We start from the raw sequence: 15815 nt of genomic DNA on the forward strand, positions 1-15815 counted from the left end.
GTTAAAGCTGATCATCTTATCTCTGTATTGTGGCATCATTCTTGGTGAAGGTAGGATACTGCTCAAGGTCAGGGTCATACCTGCCTGGGCTACATAATCAGAGAGCTCCTCAATGTCTCTTTTCATGTAGTCCAAGGAGGTACGTCTCAGGTAGTTTACACCAGCGTGGACAATGACTGAGTCGTTTTTGTACCTGCTGTTGAGAGACCTGAGTGCTTGCGTTATGTGGCGGATTCTAGCACCCGACAGGCAGCTTACTGTGACCTTCTCCTTACTCAGTCTGGTGAGCGGACGCCAGTGTGTCTGACTATGGAGTCACCAATGACTAGTGTGTCTGGCATTTTGTTTGGCCTTAAGGGCTGTGACTGTTTGACACTCTGACTGTGAGGTCTATGTGTTGCAGGTGATGTGTTCTGAGGTGGTGGTTGTTTGGGTGTCTGCTTTGGTGGCCTCTGCTGTTTAGGTAGATTTTTGATCAGAGCCTCCGAGTATGTCTTTGTGTGTTTATGTATGATGTGAGGTTGTGATGGTACTATGTGAGACTGGGTCTATAGTGTGTGTGGTAACTTCTCCTCCTGACTGGTCTTGCCAGTCCTATGTTGAGAGAGCTCAGCCTCCAGTTTGGCCATAGTTGCATCTCTCGCATGTATTTGTGTTTTGTGGAGGAGGAGAGGGTTGTTCAGGTACATGACGCAATTGTAACATTGCCTCAATATTCCCAGGTTCACCAGCTGAGCAGGAGAGGTCACTAGCAACTGATCCCTCGACATGCTAGAAGGACTGGACAAAAACTTTAAAGAAGATTCCGGGGACGGGTGACCGAGAAGTGGGGGTTTGCCTTTTTCGTGTTCTATCTATGACAAGACCTCCATATCAAAGTAATAAGTACTGTAGGAGCAAGTGCCAGCTTTAACAGATAGAGAATAGTCTACTTGGAGTCAAGTAGAGATCATCTTTTTAGTTATAGGATACGCTGATTAGATCAGTAGTATAGTTCGAGGAAGGTAGTTTTAAGGGAAAATTTGAAGAGTGTAATTTAGGTAGCCCTAATAGTTTAAATCTGCTTAACCGGCGCTGCCCTAGTGTGCAACAGTGGCAGCTCACGCAAACTCAAGGCTAATCTGCAAACGCTGCTTAGCTTTTTATATCAGGGGCTGAAAGAAGCTAGAACTGGCCCAAAACACCAATAAACTACAAGTTGCTGGCTGAAACCTCACAAAACTGGACCAACAGGCAGCTCAATGCTTCCCACTCCCACTGGTAAGCAAGGAACTTCCTCTTCCAAATTAGGTAAAGAATCAGTAACAGGAACTGCAAACAAAGCCCAGGGATCAGCAAGCTCTGAAACTGGACTATTCTAGCTTAGTAAGGCGGAAAACAAGAGATATTTTTTTTGTTTTTTTTTTTCAGAAAACAAGCAGAAACAGATACAGTAAACACTTATAAATGCTATAAATCGGCTATCACAGCCTACACAAACAATTTGCAACAGTTACAGATTTTAAAAGTAACAAACTGAGAAACAAGTGCCAAAACAGAATAAATGCAGAAAAAACAATAACAATGTATCAGCAAGCAGGCGAAATACAGTTGCTAGATAAACAGAAGTGGAAAGCCACAAAATTATACTTAAATCAGGTAAAGTCGCTGTTTAGCTCTCTGAAGCTTGGATTACTCTGCTGGCCACCACGAGGATCTGTGCTGAGTAGGTAGAAGCCAACAAAAAACGCGCGTTTAGCGTTTTTTATATCAGGGGGCTGTAAGAAGCTAGGAACTGGCCCAAAACGACCAATAAACTACAAGTTGCTGGCTGAAACCTCACAAAACTGGACCAACAGGCAGCTCAATGCTTCCCACTCCCACTGGTAAGCAAGGGAACTTCCTCTCTTCCAAATTAGGTAAAGAATCAGTAACAGGAACTGCAAACAAAGCCCAGGGATCAGCAAGCATGCTTCCTAGGAATTTCTCTGAACCCAGAACTTATAATCATGCTTACAAAATTCAGAGAAACACAGTAATAAGCAGCTATCCATGTTAATACAAATATGTTTAAAATCTTTATGTTAAATGAGTAACGTGCAAAATAGCAACATACAAATACTTTAAAAACATTCTAAAAACACTTTAAAAATTATTTCAGTTTCTAGACGTCAGTGTAGTTCATCATCTTATGTTGAAAAATATATTGTTGAAATAGAACTGAGATAACGGTCCTGACATGGAAATTGGTTAATAACTTAATAATTAAGTAAAGGAAGAACATTAGATTCCTGCTTGGGATCTATAATTTTGCAGCTCTTAATTTGAGGAGGGGGGCAATGGAAATACTTTCATTGAGTCCCGGGTGCTTGTTGGCTTGCAATGTAACTTGCCACCAAAGCTCACGGTGCTCAATTATTTCCTCCCATAAACTACCCCCGACATCATATTTCACGTTTTCCAGTACAAAAATGCATAATATGCCTGTTCACATTGCAACTTGTTTATAGAGCGCATTAGTTTCTTTTTTGTTTTGCATACACAGGTGTGTGCGGGCACACACCACCAAATGCACACATTTCAAATTTGTTTCAAATACACACATGTATGTCATGTGTACCTACTCTACAAACACTTTACTTGTATGCACTTAACTTCAAGTACTTCCTCCAAATGTAACTGCACTGTTCGTACCTACTAGCTAAAAACTTTGCTGTGCTCCAAAACCTTGCACCATCTCTTCTACTCCTGTTTCACTGACTGAAAACACATGCTTTAAGAGGTCTTCACACTGGAAACACCTGTTCTTTGTAACATTACACGGTCAGTACATAGTCGCCAAGTAAAAACTTTTCTTTACTTTTCTGCAAGGACTGCAGCCCCCCTCCCCCGCAAGCACTGGGCTCTAGGCAACTACTGGAACTGTTCTTGGGTGTCCTATGGGCATCTCCAGTGTCAATCTCTACAGATAGATGTGCCTAAAGAGGGGAAAGGGTGGCGACATGGTTAAGTTGCTGCAAAGGTGGAATATGTTGCACGTCTCCACTGCACTCCTGCTCCTCAGGCAGGTACCATTAGGTCCAAAGGGACTCCTGCTCGTCCGACAGGTACGATTAAGGGTGTGGGATAGCTGTAGGTCATAGCACCCCTTTCCCTAGGTGCCAAGCCAGACATGCCAAGCCGTGGATGCATAAGGTTCACGATCGATGTCAGCACTACCAGAATGGTCAGGAGAAGGGGGAGGAGATGTTTGGATGACCCAGAGTAGACTAGGTACTGTGGTAACAGGCTGGTACCAATGAGATGGAGGAAAAAAAAAAAGGTTTAGAGGCAAAAATGAGATAAGCTACACTGTGTAAATGTTCTGGATCAGAGTTGATGGGGGGGGGAGCGGGTCCCTGCAAGTGGATTCAGCAACCCTGTAGTGCACAGGAGAACTAACAAATATTTGACAAAATATCACTTGACAAACATTTCAGACTCGTATTACCAATTAAAATGCTAAAAGTGAACCAAGAATGGGGGAACCTACTGTGTCAACTAAAAATACAGAAGGGACAAAACCATTTCATATCTGTACACTTCAGTACATCTATGAACATCCTGGAAATACAGAACTGGTCTCAAACTAAAACCATCAGGATACACACTTAACTGCACCCCACCCCAGAAGGTGCTACGGCCTTTTAGTTAATAAACTGAGGAGGATAAAGGGAAATCAGTGCCCTCCACGCGTGTCAGTGAGAGGGACTTGGCTACTTCCAAACACAAATCTGACAATGAAACTGTCAGAATGCCAGTGAATAGAGCTATTTGGTGTACTTCTGTCTTTTATGGAGGACAATGTATAGATTAAATCTGTTTGTTTCTTGAGATGACCCAGACAGTGTGATAGACTGCCTTGTTGGCTATGTATTTCTGTGGACACCATGTTAGGAATCTGAGAGCAGTATTACACAGCCCCCTTCCCAACTTCTCTACATCAGTTAAGTCTGATGCACTTAAAATACAAGCTTAAACATCTCCCAATTTGAGTGAAAAAAATCATAAAATCTGCAGCTTAAAACACAGGACAAAGGCTACCATCTGCAAGTGTTTCAGTTGTTTCTATTTCCCTACTGTGCAACTAGAAAGTCACTTAACCGGAATATACTCCTGTGTCAAAGACAAGAGGCACTTGTATCTAGTGGGATTCTCCAGTTAAAAACAGATGCTGGGGGAAACGTGTATGTATGTTGTATTTTTTACTAACTGGGTGGGTGCACTGATCCAAGAGACCTCTTCAGGCGGAAGGTGGGCCACAAAGGACTCAAGTCAATGTACAAATGCAGCAAGTATTACAAAGCTTTCAACAAAACGTAGTGCAGAATGATGCAGTGAAACGGAAGCAAGTACCCTGCTTGAGAATTCTGTACTTTAAACTGGCGGAACGTGTCTACTAGTCCTAGGAATATGCTGGAATCATCGGTAAGATCACAGCTCCACTGTCCAGGTTTCAATCCTGCTCCATGGTCCAAGTTTCAGTCCTGGGAGGGTGGCCTAATGGTTAAGGTGTTTGCCTTACAAACACAAGGTGCAGGGTTTGAGTCTCACAAGGGATAACTGGCTAAGCTTACAATGGCTCACAAGGGCAGTTAGCTTAGTACTAATCTATGACTATGAATCTGATCTCTGTTCAGCACGATCACACCGTATGGGTGCCCACTTACTTACATACAGAAAATGGTCTCTTTATAAAGACAGCAGTGGCTCTCATGTCCTAGACTGTGGCCGAAAAAGGTCCAAAGACTAATCCGTACAGCTGGTCAATGAATGACCGATGGAGCCACTTCTTTCCATCTAGCTTAGCTTACAGCATCGATGACCACTCAAATGACCTACATCACGTAACAAATATAAACAGAGGGTCAGAAAAGTCCTTCTATACCCATAACTCAAGTATCTTTCATCACGCAAAAAATATAAACAGAGGAGGATCAGAAGAGGCCTTCTTTACCCATAACTCAAATAACCTACATCACGTAACAAATGTAAACAGAGGATCAGAAAAGGCCTTCTATACCCATAACTCAAATAACCTACATCACGTAACAAACATAAACAGAGGATCAGAAAAGGCCTTCTATACCCATAACTCAAGTAACCTACATCACGTAACAAATATAAACAGAGGATCAGAAGAGGCCTTCTATACCCATAACTCAAATAACCTACATCACGCAACAAATATAAACAGAGGATCAGAAAAGGCCTTCTATACCCATAACTCAAATAACCTACATCACGCAACAAATATAAACAGAGGATCAGAAAAGGCCTTCTATACCCATAACTCAAATAACCAACATCACGTAACAAATATAAACAGAGGATCAGAAAAGGCCTTCTATACCCATAACTCAAATAACCTATATCACGCAACAAATATAAACAGAGGATCAGAAAAGGCCTTCTATACCCATAACTCAAATAACCTACATCACGTAACAAATATAAACAGAGGATCAGAAAAGGCCTTCTATACCCATAACTCAAATAACCTACACCACGTAACAAATAAACAGAGGATCAGAAAAGGCCTTCTATACCCATAACTCAAGTATCCTTCATCACGTAACAAATATAAACAGAGGATCAGAAAAGGCCTTCTATACCCATAACTCAAATAACCTACATCACGTAACAAATATAAACAGAGGATCAGAAAAGGCCTTCTATACCCATAACTCAAATAACCTACATCACATAACAAATATAAACAGAGGATCAGAAAAGGCCTTCTATACCCATAACTCAAATAACCTACATCACATAACAAATATAAACAGAGGATCAGAAAAGGCCTTCTATACCCATAACTCAAGTATCCTTCATCACGTAACAAATATAAACAGAGGATCAGAAAAGGCCTTCTATACCCATAACTAAAGTAACCTACATCACGCAACAAATATAAACAGAGGATCAGAAAAGGCCTTCTATACCCATAACTCAAATAACCTACATCACGTAACAAATATAAACAGAGGGTCAGAAAAGGCCTTCTATACCCATAACTCAAATAACCTACATCACGTAACAAATATAAACAGAGGATCAGAAAAAAACTTCTATACCCATAACTCAAGTAACCTACATCACGTAACAAATATAAACAGAGGGTCAGAAAAGGCCTTCTATACCCATAACTCAAATAACCTACATCACGTAACAAATATAAACAGAGGGTCAGAAAAGGCCTTCTATACCCATAACTCAAATAACCTACATCACGTAACAAATATAAACAGAGGATCAGAAAAGGCCTTCTATACCCATAACTCAAATAACCTACATCATGCAACAAATATAAACAGAGGATCAGAAAAGGCCTTCTATACCCATAACTCAAATAACCTACATCACGCAACAAATATAAACAGAGGATCAGAAAAGGCCTTCTATACCCATAACTCAAGTAACCTACATCACGCAACAAATATAAACAGAGGATCAGAAAAGGCCTTCTATACCCATAACTCAAGTAACCTACACCACGCAACAAATATAAACAGAGGATCAGAAAAGGCCTTCTATACCCATAACTCAAATAACCTACACCACGTAACAAATGTAAACAGAGGATCAGAAAAGGCCTTCTATACCCATAACTCAAGTAACCTACACCACGTAACAAATATAAACAGAGGATCAGAAAAGGCCTTCTATACCCATGACTCAAATAACCTACACCACGTAACAAATATAAACAGAGGATCAAAAAAGGCCTTCTATACCCATAACTCAAATAACCTACATCACGCAACAAATATAAACAGAGGATCAGAAAAGGCCTTCTATACCCATAACTCAAGTATCCTTCATCACGTAACAAATATAAACAGAGGATCAGAAAAGGCCTTCTATACCCATAACTCAAATAACCTACATCACGCAACAAATATAAACAGAGGATCAGAAAAGGCCTTCTATACCCATAACTCAAATAACCTACATCACGTAACAAATGTAAACAGAGGATCAGAAAAGGCCTTCTATACCCATAACTCAAGTAACCTACACCACGTAACAAATGTAAACAGAGGATCAGAAAAGGCCTTCTATACCCATAACTCAAATAACCTACATCACGTAACAAACATAAACAGAGGATCAGAAAAGGCCTTCTATACCCATAACTCAAATAACCTATATCACGCAACAAATATAAACAGAGGATCAGAAAAGGCCTTCTATACCCATAACTCAAGTATCCTTCATCACGTAACAAATATAAACAGAGGATCAGAAAAGGCCTTCTATACCCATAACTCAAATAACCTACATCACGCAACAAATATAAACAGAGGATCAGAAAAGGCCTTCTATACCCATAACTCAAATAACCTACATCACGTAACAAATATAAACAGAGGATCAGAAAACGCCTTCTATACCCATAACTCAAATAACCTACATCACGTAACAAATAAACAGAGGATCAGAAAAGGCCTTCTATACCCATAACCTACATCACGTAACACACATAAACAGAGGATCAGAAAAGGCCTTCTATACCCATAACCTACATCACGTAACACACATAAACAGAGGATCAGAAAAGGCCTTCTATACCCATAACTCAAGTATCCTTCATCACGCAACAAATATAAACAGAGGATCAGAAAAGGCCTTCTATACCCATAACTCAAATAACCTACATCACGTAACAAATACAAACAGAGGATCAGAAAAGGCCTTCTATACCCATAACTCAAATAACCTACATCACGTAACAAATATAAACAGAGGATCAGAAAAGGCCTTCTATACCCATAACTCAAATAACCTACATCACGCAACAAATATAAACAGAGGATCAGAAAAGGCCTTCTATACCCATAACCTACATCACGTAACAAATATAAACAGAGGATCAGAAAAGGCCTTCTACACCCATAACTCAAATAACCTACATCACGCAACAAATATAAACAGAGGATCAGAAAAGGCCTTCTATACCCATAACTCAAATAACCTACATCACGCAACAAATATAAACAGAGGATCAGAAAAGGCCTTCTATACCCATAACCTACATCACGTAACAAATATAAACAGAGGATCAGAAAAGGCCTTCTATACCCATGACTCAAATAACCTACATCACGCAACAAATATAAACAGAGGATCAGAAAAGGCCTTCTATACCCATAACTCAAATAACCTACATCACGTAACAAATGTAAACAGAGGATCAGAAAAGGCCTTCTATACCCATAACTCAAGTAACCTACATCACGCAACAAATATAAACAAGAGGATCAGAAAAGGCCTTCTATACCCATAACTCAAATAACATACATCACGTAACAAATATAAACAGAGGATCAGAAAAGGCCTTCTATACCCATAACTCAAATAACCTACATCACGCAACAAATATAAACAGAGGATCAGAAAAGGCCTTCTATACCCATAACTCAAATAACCTACATCACATAACAAATATAAACAGAGGATCAGAAAAGGCCTTCTATACCCATAACTCAAATAACCTACATCACGTAACAAATATAAACAGAGAATCAGAAAAGGCCTTCTATACCCATAACTCAAGTATCCTTCATCACGTAACAAATATAAACAGAGGATCAGAAAAGGCCTTCTATACCCATAACCTACATCACGTAACAAACATAAACAGAGGATCAGAAAAGGAAACAGAGGATCAGAAAAGGCCTTCTATACCCATAACTCAAATAACCTACATCACGCAACAAATATAAACAGAGGATCAGAAAAGGCCTTCTATACCCATGACTCAAATAACCTACATCACGTAACAAATATAAACAGAGGATCAGAAAAGGCCTTCTATACCCATAACTCAAATAACCTACATCACGTAACAAATATAAACAGAGGATCAGAAAAGGCCTTCTATACCCATAACTCAAATAACCTACATCACGTAACAAATGTAAACAGAGGATCAGAAAAGGCCTTCTATACCCATAACTCAAATAACCTACATCACGTAACAAATATAAACAGAGGATCAGAAAAGGCCTTCTATACCCATAACTCAAGTAACCTACATCACGCAACAAATATAAACAGAGGATCAGAAAAGGCCTTCTATCCCCATAACTCAAATAACCTACACCACGTAACAAATGTAAACAGAGCATCAGAAAAGGCCTTCTATACCCATAACTCAAATAACCTACAGAGGGTCAGAAAAGGCCTTCTATACCCATAACTCAAATAACCTACATCACGTAACAAATAAACAGAGGATCAGAAAAGGCCTTCTATACCCATAACAAGTAACCTACACCACGTAACAAATATAAACAGAGGATCAGAAAAGGCCTTCTATATCCATAACTCAAATAACCTACATCACATAACAAACATAAACAGAGTATCAGAAAAGGCCTTCTATACCCATAACTCAAATAACCTACATCACGCAACAAATATAAACAGAGGATCAGAAAAGGCCTTCTATACCCATAACTCAAATAACGTACATCACGCAACAAATATAAACAGAGGATCAGAAAAGGCCTTCTATACCCATAACTCAAGTAACCTACATCACGCAACAAATATAAACAGAGGATCAGAAAAGGCCTTCTATACCCATAACTCAAATAACCTACATCACGTAACAAATATAAACAGAGGATCAGAAAAGGCCTTCTATACCCATAACTCAAGTAACCTACATCACGCAACAAATATAAACAGAGGATCAGAAGAGGCCTTCTATACCCATAACTCAAGTATCCTTCATCACGCAACAAATATAAACAGAGGATCAGAAAAGGCCTTCTATACCCATAACTCAAATAACCTACATCACATAACAAACAATATAAACAGAGGATCAGAAGAGGCCTTCTATACCCATAACTCAAATAACCTACATCACGTAACAAATATAAACAGAGGATCAGAAAAGGCCTTCTATACCCATAACTCAAATAACCTACATCACGTAACAAATATAAACAGAGGATCAGAAAAGGCCTTCTATACCCATAACTCAAATAACCTACATCACATAACAAATATAAACAGAGGATCAGAAAAGGCCTTCTATACCCATAACTCAAGTAACCTACACCACGTAACAAATGTAAACAGAGGATCAGAAAAGGCCTTCTATACCCATAACTCAAGTAACCTTCATCACGTAACAAATATAAACAGAGGATCAGAAAAGGCCTTCTATACCCATAACTCAAATAACCTACATCACGCAACAAATATAAACAGAGGATCAGAAAAGGCCTTCTATACCCATAACTCAAATAACCTACATCACATAACAAATATAAACAGAGGAGGATCAGAAAAGGCCTTCTATACCCATAACTCAAATAACCTACATCACATAACAAATATAAACAGAGGATCAGAAAAGGCCTTCTATACCCATAACTCAAATAACCTACATCACGCAACAAATATAAACAGAGGATCAGAAAAGGCCTTCTATACCCATAACTCAAATAACCTACATCACGCAACAAATATAAACAGAGGATCAGAAAAGGCCTTCTATACCCATAACTCAAATAACCTACATCACGTAACAAATATAAACAGAGGATCAGAAAAGGCCTTCTATACCCATGACTCAAATAACCTACATCACGTAACAAATATAAACAGAGGATCAGAAAAGGCCTTCTATACCCATAACTCAAATAACCTACATCACGTAACAAATGTAAACAGAGGATCAAAAAAGGCCTTCTATACCCATAACTCAAGTAACCTACATCACATAACAAATATAAACAGAGGATCAGAAAAGGCCTTCTATACCCATAACTCAAATAACCTACATCACGTAACAAATGTAAACAGAGGATCAGAAGAGGCCTTCTATACCCATAACTCAAATAACCTACATCATGTAACAAATATAAACAGAGGGTCAGAAAAATAACTCAAATAACCTACATCACGCAACAAATATAAACAGAGGGTCAGAAAAGGCCTTCTATACCCATAACTCAAGTATCCTTCATCACGCAACAAATATAAACAGAGGATCAGAAAAGGCCTTCTATACCCATAACTCAAATAACCTACATCACGTAACAAATATAAACAGAGGGTCAGAAAAGGCCTTCTATACCCATAACTCAAATAACCTACATCACTTAACATACAATATAAACAGAGAAGGATCAGAAGAGGCCTTCTTTACCCATAACTCAAGTATCCTTCATCACGCAACAAATATAAACAGAGGATCAGAAGAGGCCTTCTTTACCCATAACTCAAATAACCTACATCACGTAACAAACAATATAAACAGAGGATCAGAAAAGGCCTTCTTTACCCATAACTCAAATAACCTACATCACCATAACAGACAATATAAACAGAGGAGGATCAGAAGAGGCCTTCTTTACCCATAAAAGTAACCTACATCACATAAATATAAATAGAGGAGGATCAGAAGAGGCCTTATTTACCCATAAGTCAAGTAACCTACATCACGTAACAGACAATATAAACAGAGGAGGATCAGAAGAGGCCTTTTTTACCCATAAGTCCGCAGAATCGGTCAAAGGTTCGGGGTATTCGAGTCTGAGGGTTGATTTCTATCAAAACATTCCTGTGTGTATGAATGTACACCTGAAGAAGCCCAGCTCTGTTCAGTGGACTGTCCATCAGCATCAGGAGACTCTAAAAAAAACAGCAGGAGACAAGATCAGCAGAACACAAAGTGATTAACATTACATCACATTAACTCAAACTTATCTTTTTGTATAGCACATTCAAAGCTGTTCCCTCAGCTTTACATTTACTCACTTTAACTTCACCCACCCCCTCTACTTTTCCTCTCCCTTTATCCTCCAGATCTCATTCCTTCGCTATGCTCTCCCATACATCGGTGTTAGTCTACTACGCCTGCATACTATTCACACACTGCTCACATTTCCTTGGCATTATTCACACATGCAGTTAACTGGTATACCTTTCACTTAAAGGTCAACGGGATTCTATTATTGCTCAACTTATCTGTCCATTTTCTCCCTATTTATCATCCCTGCTATGCATAAACAGCACAGCATTTAAAATATTTTATATTGACTATTTCTCTCCACTAGAGCAGTACCTTAATGCACTGTGGTGGTTCACTTTCAAAAAAAAAAAAAAAAAAACTTTTATCCTGCCATGGAAAAGCTTGCAGCAGTCTCCAATTCATTGACAGCATCAAGGCCACTGAATACAGGTAGATTTCTGGTCAATTCCCTTCTCAAACTGCCATCATCATGACTATCCTAAAAACCCACCTATGCTGTGATGTCAAGAGCTCCCTGGTCCTTCCCCTTCAGAAAGGGAAGGGTAGAACAAGGAAACAGTACAAAAGAGTCAAATCTCCTGCTGTGAGCTGTCAATCACAGCAGGTAACAGGTCAAATTATCCTTAGCACTTTTGACAGCTAGAGAAGTTAGGTGTGAAGGGGGATGGGAGAGGAGTCAAGGTAGTACAATTCAGGCTTCACAAAAGGCTGCAGTTTAGCCAGTCTAAAAAGAAGCAGCAGTGAAAAGCACTTTGAAAGTCAGTTCTGTGGCATTTGTACAGTTTGTGTTTTAAGTGGTTATTGAACGGCATGAAATGTTACTTGAAACAGACTGAAAGACAGCAGTATATGCATGTAAAATCAATGCAGTGCCAGCAGCTTTAAGAATAAACGGGCCTGCGTGACTCATTTGAGGGATGTGGGATACCTAGAGGCAAACTAAATAATCAGAATTACTTCAACACGGCAGACCCCATGTTGTCAGACACAGAAATTATGTATAAAAATATTTAAAAACCTGTAAATAGTCCCAGAGTGGTGTTAAAATGTAGGAAACACCAAACCATGACGAAGTAAACTTTGTTTTAATCTGTGGGGGCAGTTCTCCTTTAAATATTTCTTAACTTTATCAACTGCCGTCATCATTTACTGCACTGCTCTTTCTGCATTAGAACTTGGAAAAGGGTCGGAGCAAATTACACAGGAAAAATGAGAACTGGGGAACAATACATGCAGAGGGGGAACAAGGTTTAAAAGGCAGCATAATATGAACGAGCTCTGCAATGTTTGACAACGATTGGATACATAATGTTGGACAACGATTGGATACATAATGTTGGACAACGATTGGATACATAATGTTGGACAACGATTGGATACAGAAGTAATGTACGTTTGCAACTATGTAAACGTGGTTTGTAATGTACAATGTCTGCATGGTGTGTTTTCATTTATATAAATATACAATTGCCCGTGTCATACTTGATAATTTAATAAAGATGTTTCTTGTTTAAGGGGGGGGGGGGGATAAAAACTTGGTTGTTCTACATGCGCCCGAAATTGGTCCACGACATTTATTACTCTACTAAAATAAAACAAATTCACGTAAGCAACAAGTGACACAAGATACTGCAAACTAAGTAGCCAAACAGAAAACATGCAATAATTACTGTAGATACTCGGGGATGTGGAAAATGTCCCATCCTAAACACTGACAACTGGAACCAAGGTGCATGTTCTGAAGACTCAATTAAAATTCCACAGCCTGTCTAGAGCAGGTGGGGGTGTGAGTGAGACTACATGTCAACTTAGAATACTGTTGGTATTATGTACACCACCACACAGCTTCAAAGCAATGGTGCAGGAAGAAAACGTCAGAAAAACAGCCCAGAATATTAACAGGGATTATCCACACTAAACTTTACTGGCATACAAGAATACTCCCTGGCAAGGCCTTTTGCCAGTCTTTTGCCATCTCATCTATAAAGTATGGAACATTAAAAAGTAGAATTTATTTCAGCCTGAAAACCCATGTTAGAGGTCAAACGAAAACCAGTCTAGACAAAAAGGGACAGCAAAATGCCCGACTTCTTTGAAAGATGCAATAACTAACGAGGCTTCCCTACAGAAGCAGCGGATGTGAATCTGTGTTAGCAACCCAGGTCTTTAGTCGATGGAGGACATAAATGTGTGAACAAAGACATTTACGGCAAACCTGGCTGTAGCCAATCTGCATGTCTCGTTATTCTAGTCATACTAAATACAAAGCCAAGGATGCCAATGCTGTTTACAGCCACTACATCTAGGGAACAGAGGATTGGCCAACAAACTCGCATTTTGTTGAAACTAACATGGGAGACAGAGAGGAGAGCACACTGACAAGCAACCCTAACATGTGGGGGGGGGGGGGAACACCAGCATCTTAAATGTGGGTACTCATTAAAGTAAAGTACAAGAGTGGAATGAAAGTAAAGTCTAATACTTGCCGACAACCTTCACCCTGCAATCACACATCAAATCCAATTTAAATACGCAACTTCAATATCTCATCCACTGGGATGTCCTTGTGCAAATTACCTGGACTCCTCCTTTTCAGGTTTTAAGAAAAAGTTTTAATTAAACACATTAAAGCTATGGGAGTGCACTTAGGATGATGCCAGGCTGTTATCCATTTATTGTATCAATGTATGAAGCATGTACAATACAACAGAGGTGAACCTTTTGTCTTTTTTTCTACAAATTTGCTTCTTTACCTGATGCGTTATATCTGGCCTCATGGTCCCAGGGTCTCTGCCATTTTTAACAAGTAGAGATTTATGTTTATCACAGTTCAGCAGTTCAAATGTCTTCCCCACCTAAAAGAATAAAATATAAATATAATTAAAACATGGCAAATTTAACAAATAAATCAACAAATGGTAAAGAGTAAAGGAACTGTGAAACAAAGATACAATTACTGTCTGACAAAGTTTAGAGGAACACAAACAATTTAGTCCTTACTTCCTTTCAGCAGCAAGCCCAAATGCACAGGGGTCGGCATAATGGTCAAGTTATTTACCTTACAGACAAGGTACAGAATTTGATTCTCAATTCTGGCAAGCATGAGTAGGCTTAAAAAGACCCCCCTGGAGACATTAGCCTAATAATCACCTATGGACAGTACAGGACATATTAATAGGAGCATCAAAACCAAACTACAAGCTGTGTTATGAAGCTGCGGTACAAGCCACCTGGACATGGGGGGGGGGGCACACCCTCCAATAAAAGGTACAGGGTGTGACTTGTAACAAGGAGGAAAAGGCATTCGCTAAGTGCCCGTTACATTCCTTAATTTGTTAAATGGGCAGTTCCACTCAGACAGGACCGTCGCACATCATCACATAAAGACCAATAAACCACAATACAACCAGCTCCAGGATGCACACATCAATAAATCCTGAATTCCAGACAGTTTGGAGTTCATTAGAAGTCAATCAGAAAAGCAACACGGGATGGCTGGGAATGGGTATCCAAAGGTCTGCCCTGCCTAAAGGGAGAGAAATGAGCCACCATGGTCCAATGAGATATGGACATTCAACAGAAGGTTACACAGTACGACCACATGGAGGACCAGGGATGAGCACTCAATAAGCAGTACATTAATGCAGCGCAGCCACAGTCAATGAATTAAAAGCAGCACCCATGATGCAGCACTGCTCAGCCAGACTACAACTGGGTAATGGGGGGGGGTCAATCCAACAAAATGGAAACGCAAAACCCATAGGTACCACCAAGGAAGGCACCGCAGCACAACTGCCCTGTACGTACTGCCAATCCTCTAGTCCTGCGACAGCCTCAGCGCCAAGGCAGAGGTAAACTTGAAGCCCTGTATGCCCAAGATTCTAGCCCTGGGCATTAATAGGGAAAATTAGAATGATTAGTCTTAAAACAATCCAGGGCTTTTAGCCTAGTAAACTCATATGGTCCTATAAGGACATGAAGGTGACACCAAAAAAAAAAATAAGTTTGGGAGATAACC

At 39.6% G+C, this 15815-nt stretch overlaps 1 protein-coding gene across 1 annotated transcript in view; it reads right to left on the reverse strand.

Annotated features, from left to right (window-relative positions):
• The window catches only part of EMG1 (EMG1 N1-specific pseudouridine methyltransferase), a 97009-nt gene that overhangs the window by 52827 nt on the left and 28367 nt on the right, over positions 1–15815 (reverse strand). Inside the window, exons 2-3 of the mRNA XM_044079629.1 lie at positions 14551–14652; positions 11535–11676 (exon numbers count right to left, since the gene is read on the reverse strand). Coding sequence (XP_043935564.1) covers positions 11535–11676; positions 14551–14652 — 244 coding nt within the window. The remainder of the gene's footprint in view (positions 1–11534; positions 11677–14550; positions 14653–15815) is intronic.

Source organism: Protopterus annectens, chromosome 8.part0 (assembly GCF_019279795.1).
Source record: "Protopterus annectens isolate FY-2018-M chromosome 8.part0, PAN1.0, whole genome shotgun sequence".
Taxonomy (NCBI): Eukaryota; Metazoa; Chordata; order Ceratodontiformes; family Protopteridae; genus Protopterus; species Protopterus annectens.